Source organism: Procambarus clarkii, chromosome 75, assembly GCF_040958095.1.
Source record: "Procambarus clarkii isolate CNS0578487 chromosome 75, FALCON_Pclarkii_2.0, whole genome shotgun sequence".
In the NCBI taxonomy this organism is placed as follows: Eukaryota; Metazoa; Arthropoda; class Malacostraca; order Decapoda; family Cambaridae; genus Procambarus; species Procambarus clarkii.
Genome location: NC_091224.1, coordinates 28,073,500 through 28,097,824, shown reverse-complemented (window position 1 = coordinate 28,097,824; position 24,325 = coordinate 28,073,500). Strand labels below are relative to the sequence as shown.

At 46.0% G+C, this 24,325-nt stretch overlaps 1 protein-coding gene across 9 annotated transcripts in view; it reads left to right on the top strand.

Moving 5' to 3' along the window:
* Positions 1–24,325, top strand: part of LOC123771607 (centromere protein F) — a 155,047-nt gene that overhangs the window by 99,194 nt on the left and 31,528 nt on the right. For all 9 annotated transcript variants that reach the window (XR_011224712.1, XM_069313434.1, XM_069313433.1 and 6 more), the window contains 4 exons: positions 8,672–8,800; positions 13,503–14,126; positions 17,188–17,349; positions 19,975–20,126. Coding sequence is in view for 8 of the 9 variants with exons in the window: in XM_069313434.1 (XP_069169535.1) it covers positions 8,672–8,800; positions 13,503–14,126; positions 17,188–17,349; positions 19,975–20,126 (1,067 nt within the window). In the remaining variant the exon portion in view is untranslated. The remainder of the gene's footprint in view (positions 1–8,671; positions 8,801–13,502; positions 14,127–17,187; positions 17,350–19,974; positions 20,127–24,325) is intronic.

Below are 24,325 nucleotides of genomic sequence, written 5' to 3'. Positions count from 1 at the left end.
TAAGTGTAGTTACAGGATGAGAGCTATGGTCGTGGTGTCCCGTCTTCCCAGCACTCTGTCATATAACGCTTTGAAACTACTGACGGTCTTGGCCTCCACCACCTTCTCACTCAACTTGTTCCAACCGTCTACCACTCTGTTTGCGAAAGTGAATTTTCTTATATTTCTTCGGCATCTTTGTTTAGTTAGTTTAAATCTGTGACTTCTGGTTCTTGATGTTCCAGGTCTCGGGAAATCTTCCCTATCAATTTTATCGATTCCTGTTACTATTTTGCACGTAGTAATCATATCACCTCTTTTTCTTCTGCCTTCTAGTTTTGGCATATTTAATGCCTCTAACCTCTCCTCGTAGCTCTTGCCCTTCAGTTCTGGGAGCCACTTAGTAGCATGTCTTTGCACCTTTTCCAGTTTGTTGATGTGCTTCTTAAGATATAGGCACCACACAGCCGCTGCATATTCTAACTTTGGCCTAACAAAAGTCGTGAACAATTTCTTCAGTATTTCTCCATCCATGTATTTACAAGCAATTCTAAAGTTAGAAAGTGTAGCATAGGCTCCTCGCACAATGTTCTTTATTTGGTCCTCAGGTGATAGTTTTCTCTCTAGAACCACTCCTAGATCTCTTTCTTGATCAGAATTCTTTAAAGATTTCTCACATAATATATAGGTTGTGTGGGGTCTATGTTCTTCTATTCCACATTCCATAACATGGCATTTATTCACATTAAATTCCATTTGCCAAGTGGTGCTCCATATACTTATTTTGTCCAGGTCTTCTTGAAGGGCATGACAATCATTGAAGTTTCTTATCCTGCCTATTATCTTAGCATCATCAACAAACATGTTCATATAATTCTGTGTTCCATCTTGTCGATCGTTAATGTAGACAATGAACATTACCGGTGCAAGAACTGAACCCTGTGGTACTCCACTTGTGACATTTCTCAAGTCTGATACATTGCCTCAGATTACTGTCCTCATTTTTCTATTGGGAAATTTTTCATCCATGTTAGAAGCTTACCTGTCACCTTTCCAATATGTTCCCGTTTCCAAAACAACCTCTTATGTGGAATTCTGTCAAAAGCCTATTCTGTGGGGAGCCCCTACGGCTCCCTGGAGCTTAACGGGCTAATGTACAGGCATACCTCAGAATAAGAGTTTAATCCGTTCCTGGAGACGCCTCGCCTTCCGAAAACTCGCATTCCGAAGTTAATTTCCCCATAAGAAATAAAGGGAAATGAATTAATCCGTTCCTGACTACCCCAAAAACCCCACATCAAACTAAATTTTTATACCTAATTCATCTAAATAAACCTACAAAACTGTGTTCCAGTTATTACTTACCTTGCTGTCGAGTGCTGTAGGCGTATGGAAGATGGTGAGGAGGGGGGAGGAGGAGAGGAGTTACTGTTTGGAAGGGGAGTCCCCTTCCATAATCACATCACATAACCCCATGCCTTGTAACACTATGGATACCACTTCTCTTTCTAAATTTTTCAAACCAGCCCCTGCTTGCCTTAAACTCTTTCTTATCTGCATCACTCGTTGCAGGGGTATTCTTTAGAAGGTCTTCGTGCAACACCCTGGCTTTCTCACAAATAATGGCCTCCGAAACACTATCACCCCTCAACTCCTTGTCGTGTATCCAAATTAATAACAACTTTTCCACTTCTTCAAGTATTTGTGGTCTTTGTGCCGTTAATGTTCTTACTCCTTTTGCCACTTTAGCACCCATAATCTTATTTTTCTTCTTAAGTATAGTGCATATTGTTGATGTGGCTTTGTTGTACTGCCTACAAAGTTCAACAACACGTGTACCGTTCTCATGCTTCCGAATGATCTCGTTTCTCCTCTATTGTCATCCTCACATGAGCTTTCTGGCCTTTATCCTTACCACTGGCTTTCTTGGGACCCATGGTGAGATATATAATGACAAATTGTATAGACAAATCACCAAAAATCCAACAAAACACTGAAAATCCGCAAGAAGAATTGATGTGGGGGTAGTCACTGAGCGCGAGACAATAATAAACTGAGGGGCGGAGGGGCGACGAACGCGCTAGGTCGGCTGTACGCGTATCAACAAACTCGCGTCCAAACTCGCCTCCCGAAGTAACCCTCGCCTTCTGAGACAAATTTTTGGAGTAAATACACCTCGCCTTCCGAAAACCTCGCATACAGGGACAATCGCATTCCGAGGTACCACTGTATGTTATATTAGACCAGGACATTATAAGGAGTTCAGACCTACCAGGGACCAGCGCCAAAACCTGGCCCCTTCAGAGAGGTTTCAGTGAGCAATGGCCCTGGAAAACCCCCTTGTGGTTGGGGTTTTCCTTATCTGCCATCGACTGGGGTTAGGCACCAAGAAAGGTAGGCATAACAAAACAAACCTCACATGGTAAAACATTAAAACAGAAAACTGAACAGAGGCAGAAACTCCCTACAATCCCAAGGAAACAAGCAAACATCACACTTTACTGCCGCGCCAATCGTCCACGCAGCCCTCCCCGCCCCAAGAGGGGGAGGGGGGGCCCGGGACTTCACTGCGCCAGCTGCCTAGCATCAGTTCATAAGCTAATGTCAACCGGGACAGACGCTTCTCTGGCCTCAGTTTCCTAGGTGGTGGTTGCCTTTCGTGGTGTTCACTGCCGTGTGTTGTGTTTTGGGGTGGCCAGGTGTTCCTCATCAGTACCGGGGTTGCATGCACTTACAGCTTCCTTCCCTAAGCACCCTGTGAGTACTGCCCCTGCGTGACAGGGTTATCTTCCCTGGGGTGTTCGGGAACCATTTCCGTAGAGGTTCTTGCTGCTCGGCATTTGCCTCGCCCTTGGGGCTAGCTGGGGCTTGGGGCCCTTATTTGGCCCTGGGTAGGGACTGGTATTGTGCTGGTTAGGGTGTCAAGGTGTCGCGTTACCTGCCACCTACGCGGCAACCGGTTCCTGTTGCTTCTGGGGACGGTGTACTTTTGCATGGTTTTTCTTTTGTTTTTATTTTCATTTGCCTGGTGGGGGTCTACCTAGTGTGGCTATAATTCCACTGGTAGTGTTTGGTGGCCCTCTGCTAGGCCCCCGTGATTGAACACTTCACAGGGGTTTTCAGTATTGTCCTCTACCCCTTGTTAGTTTTGGGTTTTAACCGGTTAGCAACACCTTGCCCGGGCTTCCCGTAGCAGTCAGCCTACGGGCCCTGGAAAACCCTGTCTGGGCTAGGTGGACCATTGAATGTGTCTTCCGGGTTCCAACCCGTCTTGTACGGGATTGTTGGTTGCTGTGCCCAAGCTAGTGTCTCCGGGTGACAGTCGCCACTTTTACCTCTGCCATGCTGCCTGGTGGGTCACTGACACATTGACCCGGAGTCTTGCGAGTTGTGTTCTCTGCTTGTTCTCCAGTACTCTCCTGATGTTATTACTGTTCAGAGTACAGATGGCATCTGCATTGCAAGCTTGGTTTAGGTTGCTGCAACACACTAGGTTGGTTTCCCACTTGGATGCCTCGGGGCCGCCCCATTTTGGTTAGGTGCTGTTCACCCTTTTCCCTCCCTGTTCCCGGCTCCTGACCATCTGCGGGTTTCGGGGTCGGGGCGGGGTTTAGTTGGGGCCGACACTCAGGCGGTTTCGGGGGCTGCCCCGTTCGGGTTGGGGACGGAGGTTTTCGAGCCTGTTCCTCCTACCAAGGCTTCTGGGTCTTACCAGCGGCCCTTTCTTGCTGCCTTTCCCACTCTTCCTTTTCTTTAAGGGCAGAGAGCGTGGAGAATGGCTCTGCCCCGGGCTGCTAGCAGTTATGGGGCTGTTTGCCCCTGCCTGGGTTTTCTGCTTCTGGGCGGAGTTTTTCGTCCATCTAGTCTGCTTGCTTCCCACATTTGCTGGCGTGTTTTCGTATCTATTGCGTCGATCACGGCCCAGTTTCTGGTGGCCATTTTTTTCTGCTGGTTTCCCGGCTTGGCCACCAGGGCAGCGCTGTGGTTTGTTTACATGCGCCTGGGTGTGCAAGCTAGTGTCTTCGGTGAGTTTGTTACCTCTTTCAGGGGTTTTATTCTCCGGTTGCCGTGTCTTTGCTTTTTTGGTGTTTTCTGTCCATCTTCTGTTCCTCTGGGAATGCTTGGGTGTTTGTTTTTACACCGGTTTTCCGTTTTCTATATGTTTTGGATTTGGGGCCCTAGGGTTTGGGCTCAGTGTCCCTGTCTGTTTATGCTTGCTCCCACACCTTGTCCACTCAGTTTTCGGTCTGTTTTAGCCGTTTCCCTGGGGGTTCTGTCTGGTGGCTGTGCTTTGCCTTTCTGTGGTATTTCCGCCAGCAAATGTGGTAGCTTGGGCTCCCCCACGTTCAATTCCGGGTTCCTTTGGGTTCTTTGGTTTCGTTCCGGAGGTTTCTTCCTCTTAGGCCCCCTTTGTGTGTTTAGGGGGCTTTGTTTCCTCCCATGTGACCCGGTTCTGCCTTCTGGGATTCTGGGGTCTTCCTGGCTTGCAGGCTGATCTTTTTGGGTCTTGGCACGTGTTGTGGTCTTGCCGGGGCCTTGGATTTTGTTGTCGAGGTGGGCCTTTTGATGCAGTTTTGTACCTTCTTCGCCTGGCCGGCGTGGTGCTCTCTGCCCACTGGTCGGCGGCTTGTATTTTTTTCTTTATTTACTTTTATTTGATTTTTATGTGTGTGTGTGTACATATATACATGTACATGTGTACACTTATGTGTGTGTGTGTGTGTATTTATATATATATACCTTTTCTTTCGGAAGGGGCTCCGTTCCCTTCGCTGTTGACGGGGCTCTGGGGGAGCAGCTTGCTCTGTTGGCTCTCGCTTGGTCCCGCAGTTAGTGGGCGTTTTTGGTTATCTTCTGGCTACTGGTGGCGGCGGACGGCTTCTTCCCCTTTGGGGGGGGGGGGTTGGGGCTGGCGGGGTGGGTTTCTTTCCCCATGCTTCGTCATGTCATCTTGGTGGGGTGCGTTTGGATGTGGTCGATCCGCCCCATCCTTCTGGGGTTCTTGTCTGCTCTATGCAGACACAGGTCTTGCGGATCTACGGTTCTTCTGGACTTGTTCAGTCTGCATCCTGGATTCTTTGCCCTCTTTGGAGGACTGTTTGTCTCCGGTCCGGCTTCTGTTGGGGCCGGGTGCCTGGATGGTGGTCCTGGACCTCCGGGGTCACTTCTTGGCATGTTCTTCTCCAGGGTTCTGGGACTGGCACAGTTGGTGGTGAGGCTTCAGGCTTGCCACTTTTGTTGCCTTCCATAGTTTGTAATTGGCACTTGGTGTATTTACGCATCTTTACCGGATCTTGGTGCCCTGCCTGCGTCTGCTCGGGATTCAGTGTCTGGCCTACCTCGACAACTGGCTGGTGTGGGCTCCCAGTCGGTCCGCTTGTCTACTCGCCAGGGGTGTGGTTCTTTCCAGATCACCGGGTTCGGTTTCCTGGTGATCTGGAGGCCGTTCCATCTGTTTCCGTCCCGGGTTCGGACTTGGCTGGATCTTGTTTAGGGCTCTTTGGCCGCTCCTTTTCTTTCCCTCCAGAAGTGTTGCTGCGGCTGTGGTCCCACCTTCGGCTGTTTGAGGGGGTCCTGGGTCACTCGGCGGTTGCTCGAGCGGTTAAACGGGAGTCTGAACTTAGAGGTGCTGATCTGCCCGCAGGGTCGGGTTTGGCTTCGGCGTCTGTTTGGTTCCTTAGGAGACTCCCCTTCCGCCTCTCTTGCAATCGTTGGGTTCGTCCTCCGGGGATCTTGTGTTGGTGCTGCGTCACCAGCTTCCTCTTTGGGGTTTTTGGGGTTCTGTGCCATGGCGCCTCCCCGAGCCTTCACTCGATGTGTTCACGGATGGGTCATCTCTCAGCTGGGGCTTTGTGACCAGTGCTCACCGGGTCAGCCGGGGATGGTGGGGTCTGTCCGTCCCTTGGGCTCACAGCACGGTTCGGGAGTTCGTGGCTGTCTGGTTTGCGCTTCGGAGGGTTCGGTCACTCGGTGCTCTACCATCCAGCTCCATTCGGACTGTTCTCCGGTGGTTCATTGCCGGAACCACAGGGTTTCTCTTAGGTCTTTGACCTTTGGGGTTGGTCCCTTTGAGTGGCTCGTTTGCTGGATTCTCGGTATTTGGCTAGCCGTGCGGTTCATGTCCGGGTGTGGACAGCCTGTCTCGGTTCATTCCTCTGTTCGTGGATTGGCCAGTCGTCGCCGACTCGTTTCATTGACTGCCAGACATCTAGACTCCTGGCCATGGACATCTTCATGTCGGCGTGGTCTCGACGTCTCCCATTCTATGTGGCGCCCTTACCCGCCTGCGAGGCGTTCATGGTGGATGCCTTTCAGCAGAACTGGTCGAGGTGGGGGTACCTGTTCCTCTTCTCCCGGTCCAGCTGTTGCTTCGGGTTCTCACTCGGTTGGAGTCCATTCCCAAGAAGAGTAGTCCTCGTGGTCCCTTGGTGGCCAGCCCAGCTTGATTTTCAGATGCTGCTCGATAGGTGTCCGAACCCGGGGCATTTTTCCCACGGCACCGCCTCTTTCCGCAGGTCGGACCAGTCCTGTACATGACTGGTTCGGCCTTCTCCTTGGCTCTTCGCGTCTGGTATTTTGACGTGGGTGTATCACCATCTCTATGGTGATCAGGTGGCTTCGTTGATGGTGTCCCACCTGCGAGCTTCGTCTTGGCAACAGTATGACGTTCCTGGTGTTTCTATTCGCCATTTTCTTGCTCTTAGTAGGTTGTCTTCTCTTTTGCATGGGTTGTCTTGTTCTTTCTTGGGTTTTCTGGACTGTTATTTGATGTTTCTTATTGTTGCCTCGTATCGTGCGGTACTGGCAGAGCTGTTCCGGCTTGCGTTCAGGGTGGACGTCACATCCACCCCATTCCATACGCTTTCTCGTGTTTTGTTTTACCTCCGGCCTGCTCTTGCTTCGCCTGAGCTGTCCTGGTCCTTGATCAGGGTGCCCTCTTATCTTTCTTCTCCTCAGTTTGTGGTAACCCCTTCGGTTTGAGATTGTTTTTCATAGGCCATATTTTGTTGGCATGGGCCTCTGCGAGCCGGGTTGGGGAGCTTCTGGCTCTCTTCCGGTGCAGGGGTTTCTGCTCTTTTGATACTAGTGGTAGGTTTGTACGTTTGCAGCCTTTCTCCGTCCTTCTGGCGACGGTCGAGACGGCTGCTTTCCGGAGGGGTCCTTGGGTTATTGATGCACCCCCGGCCGAACCAACCAAGCATCATGTGTTGTCCGGTTGCAGCTCTTTGCTGTTACCTGTGTACCGTGACAGGGGATGCGCTTTGGGTTGATCCAGGTCCTCTCGTTCCCTGTTTCAGGGCTTGGGTCTCCCAGGTTGTGCGCAGAGTTTTTAAGTCTACCAGCCTGCGGTCTATCCTTGCGCCCGTGCCGTTCGGACGTTTGTGGCTCTCACTGCTGTGTTGATGTCTCGGGCTCATTTCGGGTGCGAGGATTTGAGGGTCGCACAGGTTCCTGGCCGCCCATTCTTTGTGCGCGTGTGTGCTCCTGTGCGTTCTTGTGTTGCCTTGGGTTGCAGGTTGCAGCCTGTTGTCTCGGCTTCGCGTTGCGAAGCTTGTGACGGCCGCCTCCCGGGTCAGCCCTTTCTTTTTCTTCTCTTTGGGTATGAAGCTCCAGGAAGCCGTAGGGGCTCCCCACAGAAAACCAGCGTTGAATGTAGTGAAATGCCATTTTCTGGGTGAGCCCCGGAGGCTCCCTGGCAACCCTCCCTCCCACCAGTCTGCGGTTTTTTCATGTTGGTTGAAGCTTAGCTTCCGAACTAATGCTAGCCAGCCGGTGTGGTGAGTTCTGGCCCCCCACCCCCCCTCCCTCTTTGTGGGCGGGGAGGGCTGCGCGGACGATCGGCACGGCAGTAAAGTGTGATGTTTGCTTGTTTCCTTGGGATTGTAGGGAGTTTCTACCTCTCTGTTCGGTTTTCTGTTTTAGTGTTTTACCATGTGGGGTTTGTTTTGTTATGCCTACCTTCCTGGGTGCCTAACCCTGGTCGATGGTAGATAAGGAAAACCCCAACCACAGGGGGGGTTTCCAGGGCCATTGCTCCCTGAAACCTCTCTGAAGGGGCCAGGTTCTGGCGCTGGTCCCTGGTAGGTCTGAATTCCTTAGCTAATGTCCTGGTCTAATATAACATACATTAGCCTGATAAGCTCCAGGGAGCCTCCGGGGCTCACCCAGAAAATGGCGTTTCATTACATTCAACGCTGGATTTTTTTGTCTTCATATATTTCACAGAATTTGGCATATATATAATTTATTTCCTTGCCTAGCAACAAGTCGTTCCAATGACAGTGTAATTAAAGAATTTGCTCAGTTCCCCATAGTGTGCTCTCTTAAAATCAAAGTTTGTCAACTATATCAATTTTGCCATTCTCTTCTAGATTATTAGAAGAGTATAAGAGTTTGTGTGTGTGTGTAGTGGCTAGAATGTTTGGCAGTGTATCCCTAGCACCCGTATGATCCACTGGGACTGGATGGTGTTCCCAGCCATGCTGGGCAGGAATGTTTAACTGCTCTGGCTGTTGCAGATTCTAACCCAAAGGTGAATAGCTTCTTGCCTTAGGGAACAGCTGAGTGGAATAGCTTAGTAAACAACTTTTCATATTCTGTACAGTAGAAGATCCAGTGCCAAAGTTATACTGGTATTCAGTAAATGTAAAACTACTTTTTACTTCCTTTGACTAATGGAGCCATTTTTCAGATGACAAATAAATATCAAAAAGAATGTGAGAAAGTCGAGAGCTTGCAGAAGGACTTTGATAATTATCGTGATGCAATACGGATGATGGGACACCAACAGGATAACAGCAGAGACAACGAAGTGGCTGAGGTTAGTCAAATTTGTCTAGTATCAAGATCAGATTGTGAAGTCATCTTTATTTTGGTTCATTTTGTCTTCAACCCTTTCATTGATGCTAGATTTCAGGTGCTTACATGCTACAAAACATTAACTGGGAAATTTGTGTACAATTGCTTTACAAAAACAAGCCAGTATTCTTCCTGAGTGTGGTGTACTAGTGAAGGTTATGAGGGGTGGCAGCAGCAGGTCCTCATAGTGTGCTAGTGAAGGTTATGAGGGGTGGCAGCAGCAGGTCCTCATAGTGTACTAGTGAAGGTTATGAGGGGTGGCAGCAGGAGGTCCTCATAGTGTACTAGTGAAGGTTATGAGGGGTGGCAGCAGCAGGTCCTCATAGTGTGCTAGTGAAGGTTATGAGGGGTGGCAGCAGGAGGTCCTCATAGTGTGCTAGTGAAGGTTATGAGGGGTGGCAGCAGCAGGTCCTCATAGTGTACTAGTGAAGGTTATGAGGGGTGGCAGCAGGAGGTCTTCATAGTGTGCTAGTGAAGGTTATGAGGGGTGGCAGCAGGTCTTCATAGTGTACTTAGTGAAGGTTATGAGGGGTGGCAGCAGGAGGTCCTCATAGTGTACTAGTGAAGGTTATGAGGGGTGGCAGCAGCAGGTCCTCATAGTGTACTAGTGAAGGTTATGAGGGGTGGCAGCAGCAGGTCCTCATAGTGTACTAGTGAAGGTTATGAGGGGTGGCAGCAGCAGGTCCTCATAGTGTACTAGTGAAGGTTATGAGGGGTGGCAGCAGGAGGTCCTCATAGTGTGCTAGTGAAGGTTATGAGGGGTGGCAGCAGCAGGTCCTCATAGTGTGCTAGTGAAGGTTATGAGGGGTGGCAGCAGCAGGTCCTCATAGTGTACTTAGTGAAGGTTATGAGGGGTGGCAGCAGCAGGTCCTCATAGTGTGCTAGTGAAGGTTATGAGGGGTGGCAGCAGCAGGTCCTCATAGTGTGCTAGTGAAGATTATGAGGAGTGGCAGCAGCAGGTCCTCATAGTGTGCTAGTAAAGGTTATGAGGGGTGGCAGCAGCAGGTCCTCATAGTGTGCTAGTGAAGGTTATGAGGGGTGGCAGCAGCAGGTCCTCATAGTGTGCTAGTGAAGGTTATGAGGGGTGGCAGCAGGAGGTCCTCATAGTGTACTAGTGAAGGTTATGAGGGGTGGCAGCAGCAGGTCCTCATAGTGTGCTAGTGAAGGTTATGAGGGGTGGCAGCAGCAGGTCCTCATAGTGTACTTAGTGAAGGTTATGAGGGGTGGCAGCAGCAGGTCTTCATAGTGTACTAGTGAAGGTTATGAGGGGTGGCAGCAGTAGGTCCTCATAGTGTACTTAGTGAAGGTTATGAGGGGTGGCAGCAGCAGGTCCTCATAGTGTACTAGTGAAGGTTATGAGGAGTGGCAGCAGGAGGTCCTCATAGTGTACTTAGTGAAGGTTATGAGGGGTGGCAGCAGGAGGTCCTCATAGTGTACTAGTGAAGGTTATGAGGGGTGGCAGCAGGAGGTCCTCATAGTGTACTAGTGAAGGTTATGAGGGGTGGCAGCAGGAGGTCCTCATAGTGTGCTAGTGAAGGTTATGAGGGGTGGCAGCAGCAGGTCCTCATAGTGTACTAGTGAAGGTTATGAGGGGTGGCAGCAGGAGGTCCTCATAGTGTGCTAGTGAAGGTTATGAGGGGTGGCAGCAGGTCCTCATAGTGTACTTAGTGAAGGTTATGAGGGGTGGCAGCAGTAGGTCCTCATAGTGTACTAGTGAAGGTTATGAGGGGTGGCAGCAGGAGGTCTTCATAGTGTACTTAGTGAAGGTTATGAGGGGTGGCAGCAGGAGGTCCTCATAGTGTACTAGTGAAGGTTATGAGTGGTGGCAGCAGCAGGTCCTCATAGTGTACTAGTGAAGGTTATGAGGGGTGGCAGCAGCAGGTCCTCATAGTGTACTAGTGAAGGTTATGAGGGGTGGCAGCAGGAGGTCCTCATAGTGTGGTAGTGAAGGTTATGAGGGGTGGCAGCAGGAGGTCCTCATAGTGTACTAGTGAAGGTTATGAGGGGTGGCAGCAGCAGGTCCTCGTAGTGTACTAGTGAAGGTTATGAGGGGTGGCAGCAGGAGGTCCTCATAGTGTACTAGTGAAGGTTATGAGGGGTGGCAGCAGGAGGTCCTCATAGTGTGGTAGTGAAGGTTATGAGGGGTGGCAGCAGGAGGTCCTCGTAGTGTACTAGTGAAGGTTATGAGGGGTGGCAGCAGCAGGTCCTCGTAGTGTACTAGTGAAGGTTATGAGGGGTGGCAGCAGGAGGTCCTCATAGTGTACTAGTGAAGGTTATGAGGGGTGGCAGCAGGAGGTCCTCATAGTGTGGTAGTGAAGGTTATGAGGGGTGGCAGCAGCAGGTCCTCATAGTGTGCTAGTGAAGGTTATGAGGGGTGGCAGCAGCAGGTCCTCATAGTGTGCTAGTGAAGGTTATGAGGGGTGGCAGCAGGAGGTCCTCATAGTGTACTAGTGAAGGTTATGAGGGGTGGCAGCAGGAGGTCCTCATAGTGTGCTAGTGAAGGTTATGAGGGGTGGCAGCAGGAGGTCCTCGTAGTGTACTAAGTCAAGGTCGTGACGGTGGCAGCAGGAGGTCCTCGTAGTGTACTAAGTCAAGGTCATGACGGTGGCAGCAGGAGGTCCTCGTAGTGTACTAAGTCAAGGTCGTGACGGTGGCAGCAGGAGGTCCTCGTAGTGTACTAAGTCAAGGTCGTGACGGTGGCAGCAGGAGGTCCTCGTAGTGTACTAAGTCAAGGTCGTGACGGTGGCAGCAGGAGGTCCTCGTAGTGTACTAAGTCAAGGTCGTGACGGTGGCAGCAGGAGGTCCTCGTAGTGTACTAAGTCAAGGTCGTGACGGTGGCAGCAGATCTTCAGCAGTATTTAGTTTGTCATTTACTCTTCAGGCTTTTTTGGGTTCAGTGTTGTTGCGCTTTTGTTCATTTGTGCCTTGTACTCATCCAATTTCTCATTGTTGTTGGTAGAGTCTTTTTTATTGGATGCTCAGCACAGTTCGGGAGTTCAACATGGTATGGCATGCTCTACGTTTCCTTTGTTTTCAGGATTCATGGTGACTCTCTGCTCTAACTGCTGTCCAGTGATTCCTTGTCTGATTCGTGGAGGATCACTTTAGTCCCTTTCTCTGTGCGACACGGCTCTGTGCACGGATTCTCCTCTGTTTTTTCAGGGTTTGGCTCTCCTCAAGGTTCCTTTGTGAGTTGTGTCCAATGTCTCGTGGCCAGTCTCTCGTTTCCATCCCATTGCCTCGATGTGCAACCCGACTTCTCGAATAGTACATCTCATTTTGAAGTACAAATCCCCCTAATGCCAAAAACTGACGAACTAAAAATCATAACAGCTCTTAAAATTAATGCGATGTCCTGTCTTTTTCGTGGGTCCTCAGTTAGGTTAGGTTCAGGGAATTTATTACAGTACATCAGCTTTGTGTCATTGGGAACACTGAAGAGGACTGGCTGTGAGGTGGGTGGTCAATAACAATCCCTTCCGTTGGTTTTGCGAGACATTTGGCTGCCCTCCACTGGTCGTCGTCTTGTTTACTATAAACTCAATGACGTCTTTCTTCTGTGGTCCCATATCTGTATCGCAGGGCTTATGTGATTATCTTTCAGCTAGACTGGTGTTTGTGGCCAGTCTCCTCTTCTCTCTGGTTCAGCTGCTGCTCGATGTCTTTTTCCGGTCTAGAGTCTTCTGCTGGAGGTGGTGTTTTTTCTGCTGCCTTGGAGGCTGGTTCTTTGGTCCCATTGTCTGATCCTGGTCATTTTTTCATTTTCTTCTTCTTTCCGGTGTTCCTAGTTGCCCAAATTGCTTATATTTTGCTAGCAGCTGTCTTTGGAGTATACTACCTCTCTGGTGGTATTTCCTCTTGATCTAGGTTGATATAGTATCCCAAGTTCCCTGTACCAATTTGGATTCTATCTTTGGTGTTCATTATGTTTTTAATAAAGCGCAAGGGCCTTGTCTGACGTGATACATGTAGAGCAGTCAAGCTAGGTAGCTCCAGGGAGGCACTGAGGGGTCCCTCCCTAAAAAAATTAGATAGGATGAACAAATCCACCAGGGCCGTGACGAGGATTCGAACCTGCGTCCGGGAGCATCCCAGACACTGCCTTAATCGACTGAGCTACGACAGGGTTAGATAGGGTGTTTCTAGTATGATATGCTGCTCAGAAGGGGTGGGGGTAGCCACAATCAGAAGATTGTTTACCATCCCAATATAGAGACAAGGTTTTATTAGACCATGGACACCAGTGTCACAGCATTGAAGGGGAATTTGTCTTGAATGTAAATATTTGCTGCCAAACAATTAGGGAGCTGCTGCTATCTTTTGTTTTTGTTCTCTTTTTACTGATTGTTATCTAATTTTAATTCATGTACTTAAACAATTTAATTTCCTTTTAATTTTCATTGAAATGTTTATGAAAAATGTGTATTGAATAGTTAAAGGTTTTGTATTCCATTTTGCAAGTGGTGTGTTTTTCTCCAGGCTGTTTGTTGCTCACATTATGTATGTAGAATTTTGTTTTTTATTGTTCTTGATGATTTTGATTGTATTATTGCTATTATTATTGTTCCAGGTAGATTTATCTTGAAAATGATTGACTATGTTCAATCGTCCTGTTTTAATGGACATATGTAGAGGCTTTGGTTTTTATTTATGTATCTTCTCAGATTCAAAAGGAGAATGCTGATCTCGTTGTCCGCTTGGAAAAAGTTGAAAGAAGTAATGGAGAGCTGCATCACACAGTGCGTAGTCTGAGAAGGAAGGAAGCGGAGTTGGCACTTGAACTGCAGGCAGCAAGGGGAGCTTCTGTTACAACCCCTTCCACTTCACAGGCTGAATCACTTGAGGCAGCAATGGTCATTTCTCTCACAGTGACTCCCTCCACCTCACAGACCGAGTCGGACAGCACTACTGCCGATTATTTTGAAACCACGTGTATGCAGGTGACCGAGGCCGAGTCTACTGTTGCCTCGCCACAACGTCGCGCTATAGTTACGGCCGAAGAATCGGAGACACTTCAAATGAACTATGAGACAATGGACCCGGAAATGTGTGACCAACTGAGTAGTGGTGTTGCTGATGAACTGGTTGTTTGTGCCCTTAAGAAACAGCTTGGAGTCCTCAAGTGTCAAGCTGCTGCCAAGGATTTGCTTCTTGAAGAAATGAAAGAAAATATGCAAACTTTAAAACAAGAAATTGAACATCTGGCTAATCACAATCATAGTCTTGTTGCCCAACTTGAGCAACACATTGTTAACACCTCGACGAAGTCCACTGATGAAGAGCAGAAAGTAAGCAGTGTATTAGACACCCAACATACACAGCAGATGTAAAGGGAGTTTTGATCCTTCAAAGATAGAATGAAACATCATCACTCCCTTTATTTTCAGATGTGTGGGTTGGATGTGTAATTTTTCCCCGTTATTGTGGCTTATTATTTAGCATGTTACATTATTGTGTGAGAGGGTGATGGTGCTTCCTTTTATCAGTTTAGGGCCCTCATTTTCTACATCTTTAAGACGACTTCAATTCTTAGTTCAGTAATTGAACACTTGTTCAATTCATGTTATTAAAAGTCAGACATTCACTCTAATAGGAAACTTAGTAGGTGAAACTTTAAACTATTGGCTAATATACAATGCTCGTTTAAGTTAATCCTACTTCATAATAAAATTTTGATGAAATACTAAGCCACAAAAGAAATGTCAGGAATTCTCTTAAAGAAATACAGTGGAACCTCGGCGAATCTCCAGTTGGAATGCATGCTTTCCAGGCCAGATTTACTTGCCTGATTCCATGAACTCTTGTTCGCCAAAGCTGGGTGATGTGTGGTTTCACAGACATTTTCCACCAGAGTTCACAGACTGGTGGAAAACTTGGGGACGGACGTTGCCAACGTCCCCGGGGGACAAAAGTGTTAAGTACGTTATCTTGTTTTCTATCTGGAAATAAATTTCAGGAGCGAAATGACGGTGAAGGTGTTTAGAATATATTTAATAATGTTAACACTTTACTATGGAATGAAGACACAACAACACTTCAGATTGAGGTTGTGCAAGTTAATGAAGAACTTGAGGCGAGTTGCTTGGTGCGGGCAAGACATGATCCTTAAGGGTTCTGTCATGTGCCAAAGATTAAGGCAAGGAAGGTATCAGTGTCAAGATGTGGACAAGACATGATCCTTAAGGGTTCTGTCATATGCCAAAGATTAAGGCAAGGAAGGTATCAGTGTCAAGATGTGGACAAGACATGATCCTTAAGGGTTCTGTCATATGCCAAAGATTAAGGCAAGGAAGGTATCAGTGTCAAGATGTGGACAAGACATGATCCCTAAGGGTTCTGTCATACATCAAACATTAGGGAAAGGAAGGTATCAGTGTCAAGATGTGGACAAGACATGATCCCTAAGGTATTATACATTAAACATTAGGGGAAGGAGGGGACCAATGTCAAGAAAAAACAGGTTAGGTAACATAATGACAGTGAAATGGGTGACATTTTTGTTTAGTAATTTACATTTGTATTTAATAATTACTTTAGTTTTTTCAGTCCCTGTTGTTTTGAGAAATTCACTGGTACTCAAACATTGTTCAGCAAACTTGTCATGTAAAACAAAAACTATGCTGTATTTTCAACAGTGACAGTATATAGGTGCTTTGATATGCCTTCAACTGGGACCTCAAACTCTGAACAGACTTGAGTTTTACACACGCACACACGAGCAATTAGTTAAGTAATTGAGTAACTCTATAAGTACATATAGGCTTTTTTCTGTTTTACTTTACTTGCAGTTGCATAAAGCTCTGTAATTGGTGAGGAGAATTGAATGGCTTAGTGGTTGTCGGGGAGAAAGTTGTTAATAAAAAAAAATTAAAACGCAACGAGTTTTATCTGGGACCAGATAAAATATTTCCTAATGTATTAGGAATCTTGAGTCCTAAAAGTCTATGTATAACTGCACCAAATAAGGCAAATATGATACTTTGATTTATATCATGAAGTGTTAGCAGCTCGGGATGGTGACAAAGCTGAAGGAGGACACCTGCTGCTGCTGCTGTTCTTCAGCTTTGTCTTTCCTTTGTTAGGTGCCATTTAGATTATGGGGCTGAGCTTTGGTTGCCGTACTACACAGTGGTCATAAACCTCAACATGTTCGGATAACAATGACAATATTAACCCTAGCAATTAGGAACCTCTCCTATGGAAAGAGATTAAGAAAGGTCATTTTCATTCTCTAGAAAGGCAGAGAGAAAGATGAACGAAGTACAGTATACAAATGAAATGAATAAGGAGGATATTAATAGGGGTATTAAATATAACAATGCAAAATAATTTATGCCATTTTAATAAGTTTACATTATAAAAGAACCCTGGTAAATACAGAGTTGGCAATAGGGTTATTGGTTTGTGGAAGAGATTAGTGAGCAGCATGAAAGACACGAGATTACTGGCTTGCTCTAAGTGAAGATTACACACGTATGAGGGAGTTGGGTTAGTTATAAATTTAATCTGACGTGAATGGGCCAATAGGCCTCGGGTTAGTTATAAATTTAATCTGACGTGAATGGGCCAATAGGCCTCGGGTTAGTTATAAATTTAATCTGACGTGAATGGGCCAATAGGCCTCGGGTTAGTTATAAATTTAATCTGACGTGAATGGGCCAATAGGCCTCGGGTTAGTTATAAATTTAATCTGACGTGAATGGGCCAATAGGCCTCGGGTTAGTTATAAACTTAATCTGACGTGAATGGGCCAATAGGCCTCGGGTTAGTTATAAACTTAATCTGACGTGAATGGGCCAATAGGCCTCGGGTTAGTTATAAACTTAATCTGACGTGAATGGGCCAATAGGCCTCGGGTTAGTTATAAACTTAATCTGACGTGAATGGGCCAATAGGCCTCGGGTTAGTTATAAACTTAATCTGACGTGAATGGGCCAATAGGCCTCGGGTTAGTTATAAACTTAATCTGACGTGAATGGGCCAATAGGCCTCGGGTTAGTTATAAACTTAATCTGACGTGAATGGGCCAATAGGCCTCGGGTTAGTTATAAACTTAATCTGACGTGAATGGGCCAATAGGCCTCGGGTTAGTTATAAACTTAATCTGACGTGAATGGGCCAATAGGCCTCGGGTTAGTTATAAACTTAATCTGACGTGAATGGGTCAATAGGCCTCCAGCTTTTTTATTCTTATGTTCTACCTAAAATATATACACAAGACAAAAATGTCAAAATCTTCATTACAAAATTATTAGTGTGAACCAGCTCCAAAATATACGAGAAGCAACTAAGTCATCACACCGCACCGAGAGCCACTGTTTGTGATGCAATTGATGTCGTACGTTTCAGGTGTGTGTAGAGCAGCTGGAGAGCATGCCACCTCTGAAGCAGCAGCCTGGAAGTGAGGCCGAGGACACTAAAGAGAAATTAAACCAGGCCTTGTACGACCTTCGCAAGACCCAAGAGCAGAATAAGCTGAACGGGGCTATGGCTCAAGAGCTTGAAGATAAGGTACATAATTGTCACTTGTTTTATACATAGGATTATTACGTAACTACGCAACGGAATAGTTGCCATGTCAATATCAATTCAGGATTTGTATGGTAGGTACTAACTTACCCACCCAGGCTGGATTTTTTATTTATTTATTTTTTTCATTTGTTTTTTCAAGAAACCCTTGCTGGTTTAAAAACTTAGTTTTCATTTACATTTAAATTTGCAGAGAAGATGTATCACATTAACGTGATAAATCTCATTAATGTGATTTCCCTTGTGCATTACATTTTCTGTTTTTATTTAACTTTAAATGTGCCTTTTCTATCTAAATTTAATATTGCCTTTTTTAAGTATTGATTATATAAAAAACCAACCCTGGCAGGTTGGGATCTTGTATACTTGTAACTTGTGTAACCTTGGGGGCCCTGTCCTTATTTATTGTTTATTTGCCGTTTAAAACCCAATAACTGGGTACCCAGCAAATGACGGCTGGGTGGACAGCACTACAAATTCGTAGTCCTGAGGTCCCGGGTTCGATCCCCAGTGGAGGCAGAGACAAGTGGGCAAAATGTTTCTTTTACCCTGATGCCCTTGTTACCTAGCAGTAAATAGGTACCTGGGAGTTAGACAGCTGCTACGGGCTGCTTCCTGGAGGTATGTAATAAAAAGTAGGCCTGGTCGAGGACCGGGCCGTGCAGACACTAAGCCCCGAAATCATCTCAAGATAACCTCAAGATTACCTTGCATTAACTAGGGTGGTGCCTAAATATTTTATACTGGTTAGTAGCATGTCATCCAGTACTGTACTGGTTAGTTGCCTGTCATCCAGTACTGTACTGGTTAGTTGCCTGTCATCCAGTACTGTACTGGTTAGTTGCCTGTCATCCAGTACTGTACTGGTTAGTTGCCTGTCATCCAGTACTGTACTGGTTAGTTGCCTGTCATCCAGTAAAGTAGTGATTAGTTGCCTGTCATCCAGTACTGTACTGGTTAGTTGCCTGTCATCCAGTAAAGTAGTGGTTAGTTGCCTGTCATCCAGTAAAGTAGTGGTTAGTTGCCTGTCATCCAGTAAAGTAGTGGTTAGTTGCCTGTCATCCAGTAAAGTAGTGGTTAGTTGCCTGTCATCCAGTACTGTACTGGTTAGTTGCCTGTCATCCAGTAAAGTAGTGGTTAGTTGCCTGTCACCCAGTAAAGTACTGGTTAGTTGCCTGTCACCCAGTAAAGTAGTGGTTAGTTGCCTGTCATCCAGTAAAGTACTGGTTAGTTGCCTGTCATCCAGTAAAGTAGTGGTTAGTTGCCTGTCATCCAGTAAAGTACTGGTTAGTTGCCTGTCATCCAGTAAAGTACTGGTTAGTTGCCTGTCATCCAGTAAAGTACTGGTTAGTTGCCTGTCATCCAGTAAAGTACTGGTTAGTTGCCTGTCATCCAGTAAAGTACTGGTTAGTTGCCTGTCATCCAGTAAAGTACTGGTTAGTTGCCTGTCATCCAGTAAAGTACTGGTTAGTTGCCTGTCATCCAGTAAAGTACTGGTTAGTTGCCTGTCATCCAGTAAAGTACTGGTTAGTTGCCTGTCATCCAGTACTGTACTGGTTAGTTGCCTGTCATCCAGTAAAGTAGTGATTAGTTGCCTGTCATCCAGTAAAGTAGTGATTAGTTGCCTGTCATCCAGTAAAGTACTGGTTAGTTGCCTGTCATCCAGTAAAGTAGTGATTAGTTGCCTGTCATCCAGTAAAGTACTGGTTAGTTGCCTGTCATCCAGTAAAGTACTGGTTAGTTGCCTGTCATCCAGTAAAGTACTGGTTAGTTGCCTGTCATCCAGTAAAGTACTGGTTAGTTGCCTGTCATCCAGTAAAGTACTGGTTAGTTGCCTGTCATCCAGTAAAGTACTGGTTAGTTGCCTGTCATCCAGTAAAGTACTGGTTAGTTGCCTGTCATCCAGTAAAGTACTGGTTAGTTGCCTGTCATCCAGTAAAGTAGTGGTTAGTTGCCTGTCATCCAGTAAAGTACTGGTTAGTTGCCTGTCATCCAGTAAAGTACTGGTAAGCCAGGAAAGTACTGGTAAGGTGCTAGTTGCCCTATAGGTAATCTCACATGGATTCAAATTTTGGGCTCCCAAAGTATATTAATAGGTTCCGAGGTTGTAGGTCAAGGCCCATGTGGGGTTGAGAGTGGAGTGCATATGGGGATGTAGCTTTCATGTTGTGCTCTGATCACAAATATGATGATGGCTAATGAGGGGCTTCAAGTGAAGGCCAAGTGACAATGTTGCATTTGGGATGTGTCAATGGCTAGTTGCCATTGAGGGAGCCGGTCGGCCGAGCGGACAGCATGCTGGTCACTGGACTTGTGATCCTGTGGTCCCGGGTTCGATCCCAGGTGACGGCGAGAAACAATGGGCAGAGTTTCTTTCACCCTATGCTCCTGTTACCTAGCAGTAAAATAGGTACCTGGGTGTTAGTCAGCTGTCATGGGCTGCTTCCTGGGGGTGGAGGCCTGGTCGAGGACCGGGCCGTGGGGACACTAAAAAAGAAAGCCCTGAAATCATCTCAAGATAACCTCAAGATGGCACCAGCTGATGGTTAATAAAGCTTTTGTGTATTATTGCTGCAAATGGTGATTATTTGTCTTTTTCTTGTTCAGGTGAACTCCCTTGAAGCAGAGCTGAAGGTTGCTTTACAGAAGAGAGAGCAACTTCAAGAGGAGAATGTTAAGTTGCGGTCATCTTTGAACGCTCAACAAGAAGATGGCTGGTCAGACACACAGACAGAATCATCTTCAGCTGTTCTAACAAGGTATGAAGACTGAACTCTCACAGGTAATTAAGCTGTAGGATGAAGAGAGAGGTTAACGAGAGACGAGTAAGGTAAACGGACGTGCGGTACCTGAAAAAAAAAGGTTAAAAGCATCAGTGGACTATGAAGGAGAGGCTTGCTTTTATGGATGCTGTTGCTCCCAAAAGACTAAGGTATAGGGTGAAGATACAAGGGGGAATAACTGGAAAGATACTGATCTGGATAACTGACTTACAGAAATAAAAGGGGTCACATTGAGAGAGGTGTCAGGCTGGAGAGAGAGATGTGACATCAGAGTAGTAACCTAGGCTCGAGTCCTATGTCTGTTACCGTTCTTAAATTGTGAATGACCATCCTGAGTGAGGGGAGTGAGGTCGTACATGTCAGCGTTTGCACGTGATGCCAAATTTATAAAAAAAAAAGAAAAAGATAAAACTGAGAAGGGTTGTAGATTTTTTGCATAGTGACCTTATTATAAACTGCAAGAAGGCATGTAAATAGCTGTTCAAATTCAACTCTATTAAGTGTTTTGTTGACCAGACCACACTAGAAGTTGAAGGGACGACGACGTTTCGGTCCGTCCTGGATCATTCTCAAGTCAACATACTTCAGCCACGTTATTGTGACACATCGTCAACTCTATTAACACTTTAACTGCGCAATGCGCCTGCAGGCTCACGTCTGGGGTGCGCTACGCGCCTCCGGATATTTGTATTTTTCACGTTCCATTCAAAACTCACGCGGCTACATGGGGTTCACATCAGCTTCCTCACGGCTCTTGTAAACAAGCACCATCTTTAAAAAAAAAAATCGTGGTCCACATTCCCAGGTGTGAGAACCTCAGTAGTGAATGAGCAACCAAGGCCAGCGCACGCAGCATGAGCTCACAGCACTGCTGTTAAGCTTATGACCACAGCATCGCCTAATAATATAAAAAAATATATATATACAGTATATATAACCTGTATTATTTAGCCATGATAGTTATATAGAAGAGCCTGAGTGTGATAATGACTGGGTACAATGTTCAAATATCAGTGATTCAACGCTGTTCACAGCGTTAGCCACAGCACCACAGCATTATTTCGTCCATCTAGGAATCTTCAAACGACTTCTTAGATTCCTTTTCAAAATAAACTTGTGGTCAATTATTCATTTACAGGAATTAGTGACCAGGATTGTGGTTATAATTAGCGTTGTGCGTAGTATTGTGGAAGGAGGAATTTTGGTGAGGGAGGGAGGAAAGGAGAGAATTGAGGTAGATTCACTCTGTGTGGCAGCCACTCTTGTTTTGCTCACCATACTAGCTTCGTGGTTCACTATGGGGAACACATATGTACATGGGTATATACAGTGTGTGTGTATAGTGTAATAACAGCAACAGGAGTATGTTGAGAGGAGCTATTTTGGTGAGGGAGGTGACGTCGTAATCGTAGCGTCGTCTGCTGTGTGATTTCTCATGCAGTGTATGGTGGCAACTGTACTGTTTGGACACAATACCGGCTTACTTGCATAGTTCTGGTAAATAAAACATGTAGATAGGTATATATAACATGTGTAAATAGTGTAATAAAAACAATAACAGTATGGTGGGAGGAGCAATGTTGGCGAGTAAGGTGTTGGAGTGAGGAAGGGCTGGCTGGGTGTGGCTGCTCACACTCGCTGTGTTCTAAATGTGTTGATAGTGAATGTATATAGTGTGTGACAGTGTATAGTTTGCAAATAGATTGTATATGTCGTACCTAGTAGCCAGAACGCACTTCTCAGCCTACTATGCAAGGCCCGATTTGCCTAATAAGCCAAGTTTTCCTGAATTAATATATTTTCTCTAATTTTTTTCTTATGAAATGATAAAGCTACCCATTTCATTATGTATGATGTTAATTATATTTTATTGGAGTTAAAATTAACGAAGATATATGACCGAACCTAACCAACCCTACCTAACCTAACCTAACCTATCTTTATAGGTTAGGTTAGGTTAGGTAGCCGAAAAAGGTAGGTTAGGTTAGGTAGGTTAGGTTGTCGAAAAACAATTAATTCATGAAAACTTGGCTTATTAGGCAAATCGGGACTTGAATAGTAGGCTGAGAAGTGCGTTCTGGCTACTAGGTACGACATATATATACATAAATTAGCATGATACATGGTAAATATGTGTACACAAGTGTCATGCACGTAACAGAGTGTCTTCTGACAGTACGGATGTTTTACTGCCATAATATAGTGTACGTGTTCATTATACATAGGATTAGCACGTAAAAACAAATAAATTGTATTTGGAACTGCGCGCAAAAACTGAACATAAATATATTTGCGGCAACTCACGCGCCCTACTGGCCCCGGGAGCGTACGTCACGTGCCAACTTACGGACCCCATAGCAGCCAAAGTAAGCACAATTCCGAAAAAAATTTGACATACATATCAATACTGAGGGAAGGGTTTTTGACATTTAAAAAAAAAAAAAAAAAAAAGAATTTATTTCCTGGGCACTGGAGGGGGGGTGTCATTTGGAGGCGGCGCAGTTAAGGGATTAAGTGTAAAGTAATAAAGAGGGGTAAGGATAGGTAGTGATCAGAAGACATTTACACCATAAGGGGGATGGTAATTATGGGAATTGGAAAGGTAAAAAGATTGCATTTAATTCCAATACTAATTCCAGAAGCACATATGAATTGGATAACTTCAACAGTATAATCTATTGGGAGCTGACAAATTGAAACAACATTTATATATCTAAACAATGACTCAGTGAAGACAATTTAGACAAGCTATGTGAGACCATTACTAGAGTACACAGCACCTGCATGAAACCTCCAACTCATGAGGCACAAAGACAAACTTAAAAAATACTAATATTTGTAAGAAGATTAGTATTTGAACTATGAGGACTAGGAGATTTCAATCTCACTACTCACAAGGTGCAGCTGTGGATATGATCACTATATACAAAATTCTGAGATGAATAGACAAGGTGTACAAGGACTGGTGCTTTAAATTTAGAGAAAATAGGACATGAGAACATTGAAGATCTGGGAATTATGATGTCTGACGATCTAACATGTAGCAAACATAACCAAGTGAATATAGCATTAGCCAGGAAAATGATAGAATGGATTATGAGGCTAGTCAAATCCAGGGATCCCAAGATAATGCTCATAGTATTCACATCACTAATGCCATCTTGTCTCTAGTATTGCTCAATACTCACTTACCCCTTCAGAGTGGGAGAGCGATGGCTGAAAAGGAGGGAATACAGAGAACATATACGACATTCATAGACACGATAAAACACCTAAACTATTGGTGACACCCACCTTGTGGGTGTCACCTGTAAGGGGGTTTAAGCTGACTACTAAGTAGATCATGTAAAGAGAGTTTTGTGTTATAAGTGGGGCCAGTTTGTGTATGAACAGTGTACGGGGAGTACCACCTAGAGGGGTTAGGCTGGGCCCAGCCACCTACGACATTACTTTCCTGAAATTCTAATACTGTAACCAATAGTCAGCAGTTTAGGGGCAAATTATACCAGTGCGCTAAAGGTTGAGGGGTGTACACTATGGCTGAAGGTCTAGGGTGAGGGGTGTACACTATGGCTGAAGGTCTAGGGTGAGGGGTGTACACTATGGCTGAAGGTCTAGGGTGAGGGGTGTACACTATGGCTGAAGGTCTAGGGTGAGGGGTGTACACTATGGCTGAAGGTCTAGGGTGAGGGGTGTACACTATGGCTGAAGGTCTAGGGTGAGGGGTGTACACTATGGCTGAAGGTCTAGGGTGAGGGGTGTACACTATGGCTGAAGGTCTAGGGTGAGGGGTGTACACTATGGCTGAAGGTCTAGGGTGAGGGGTGTACACTATGGCTGAAGGTCTAGGGTGAGGGGTGTACACTATGGCTGAAGGTCTAGGGTGAGGGGTGTACACTATGGCTGAAGGTCTAGGGTGAGGGGTGTACACTATGGCTGAAGGTCTAGGGTGAGGGGTGTACACTATGGCTGAAGGTCTAGGGTGAGGGGTGTACACTATGGCTGAAGGTCTAGGGTGAGGGGTGTACACTATGGCTGAAGGTCTAGGGTGAGGGGTGTACACTATGGCTGAAGGTCTAGGGTGAGGGGTGTACACTATGGCTGAAGGTCTAGGGTGAGGGGTGTACACTATGGCTGAAGGTCTAGGGTGAGGGGTGTACACTATGGCTGAAGGT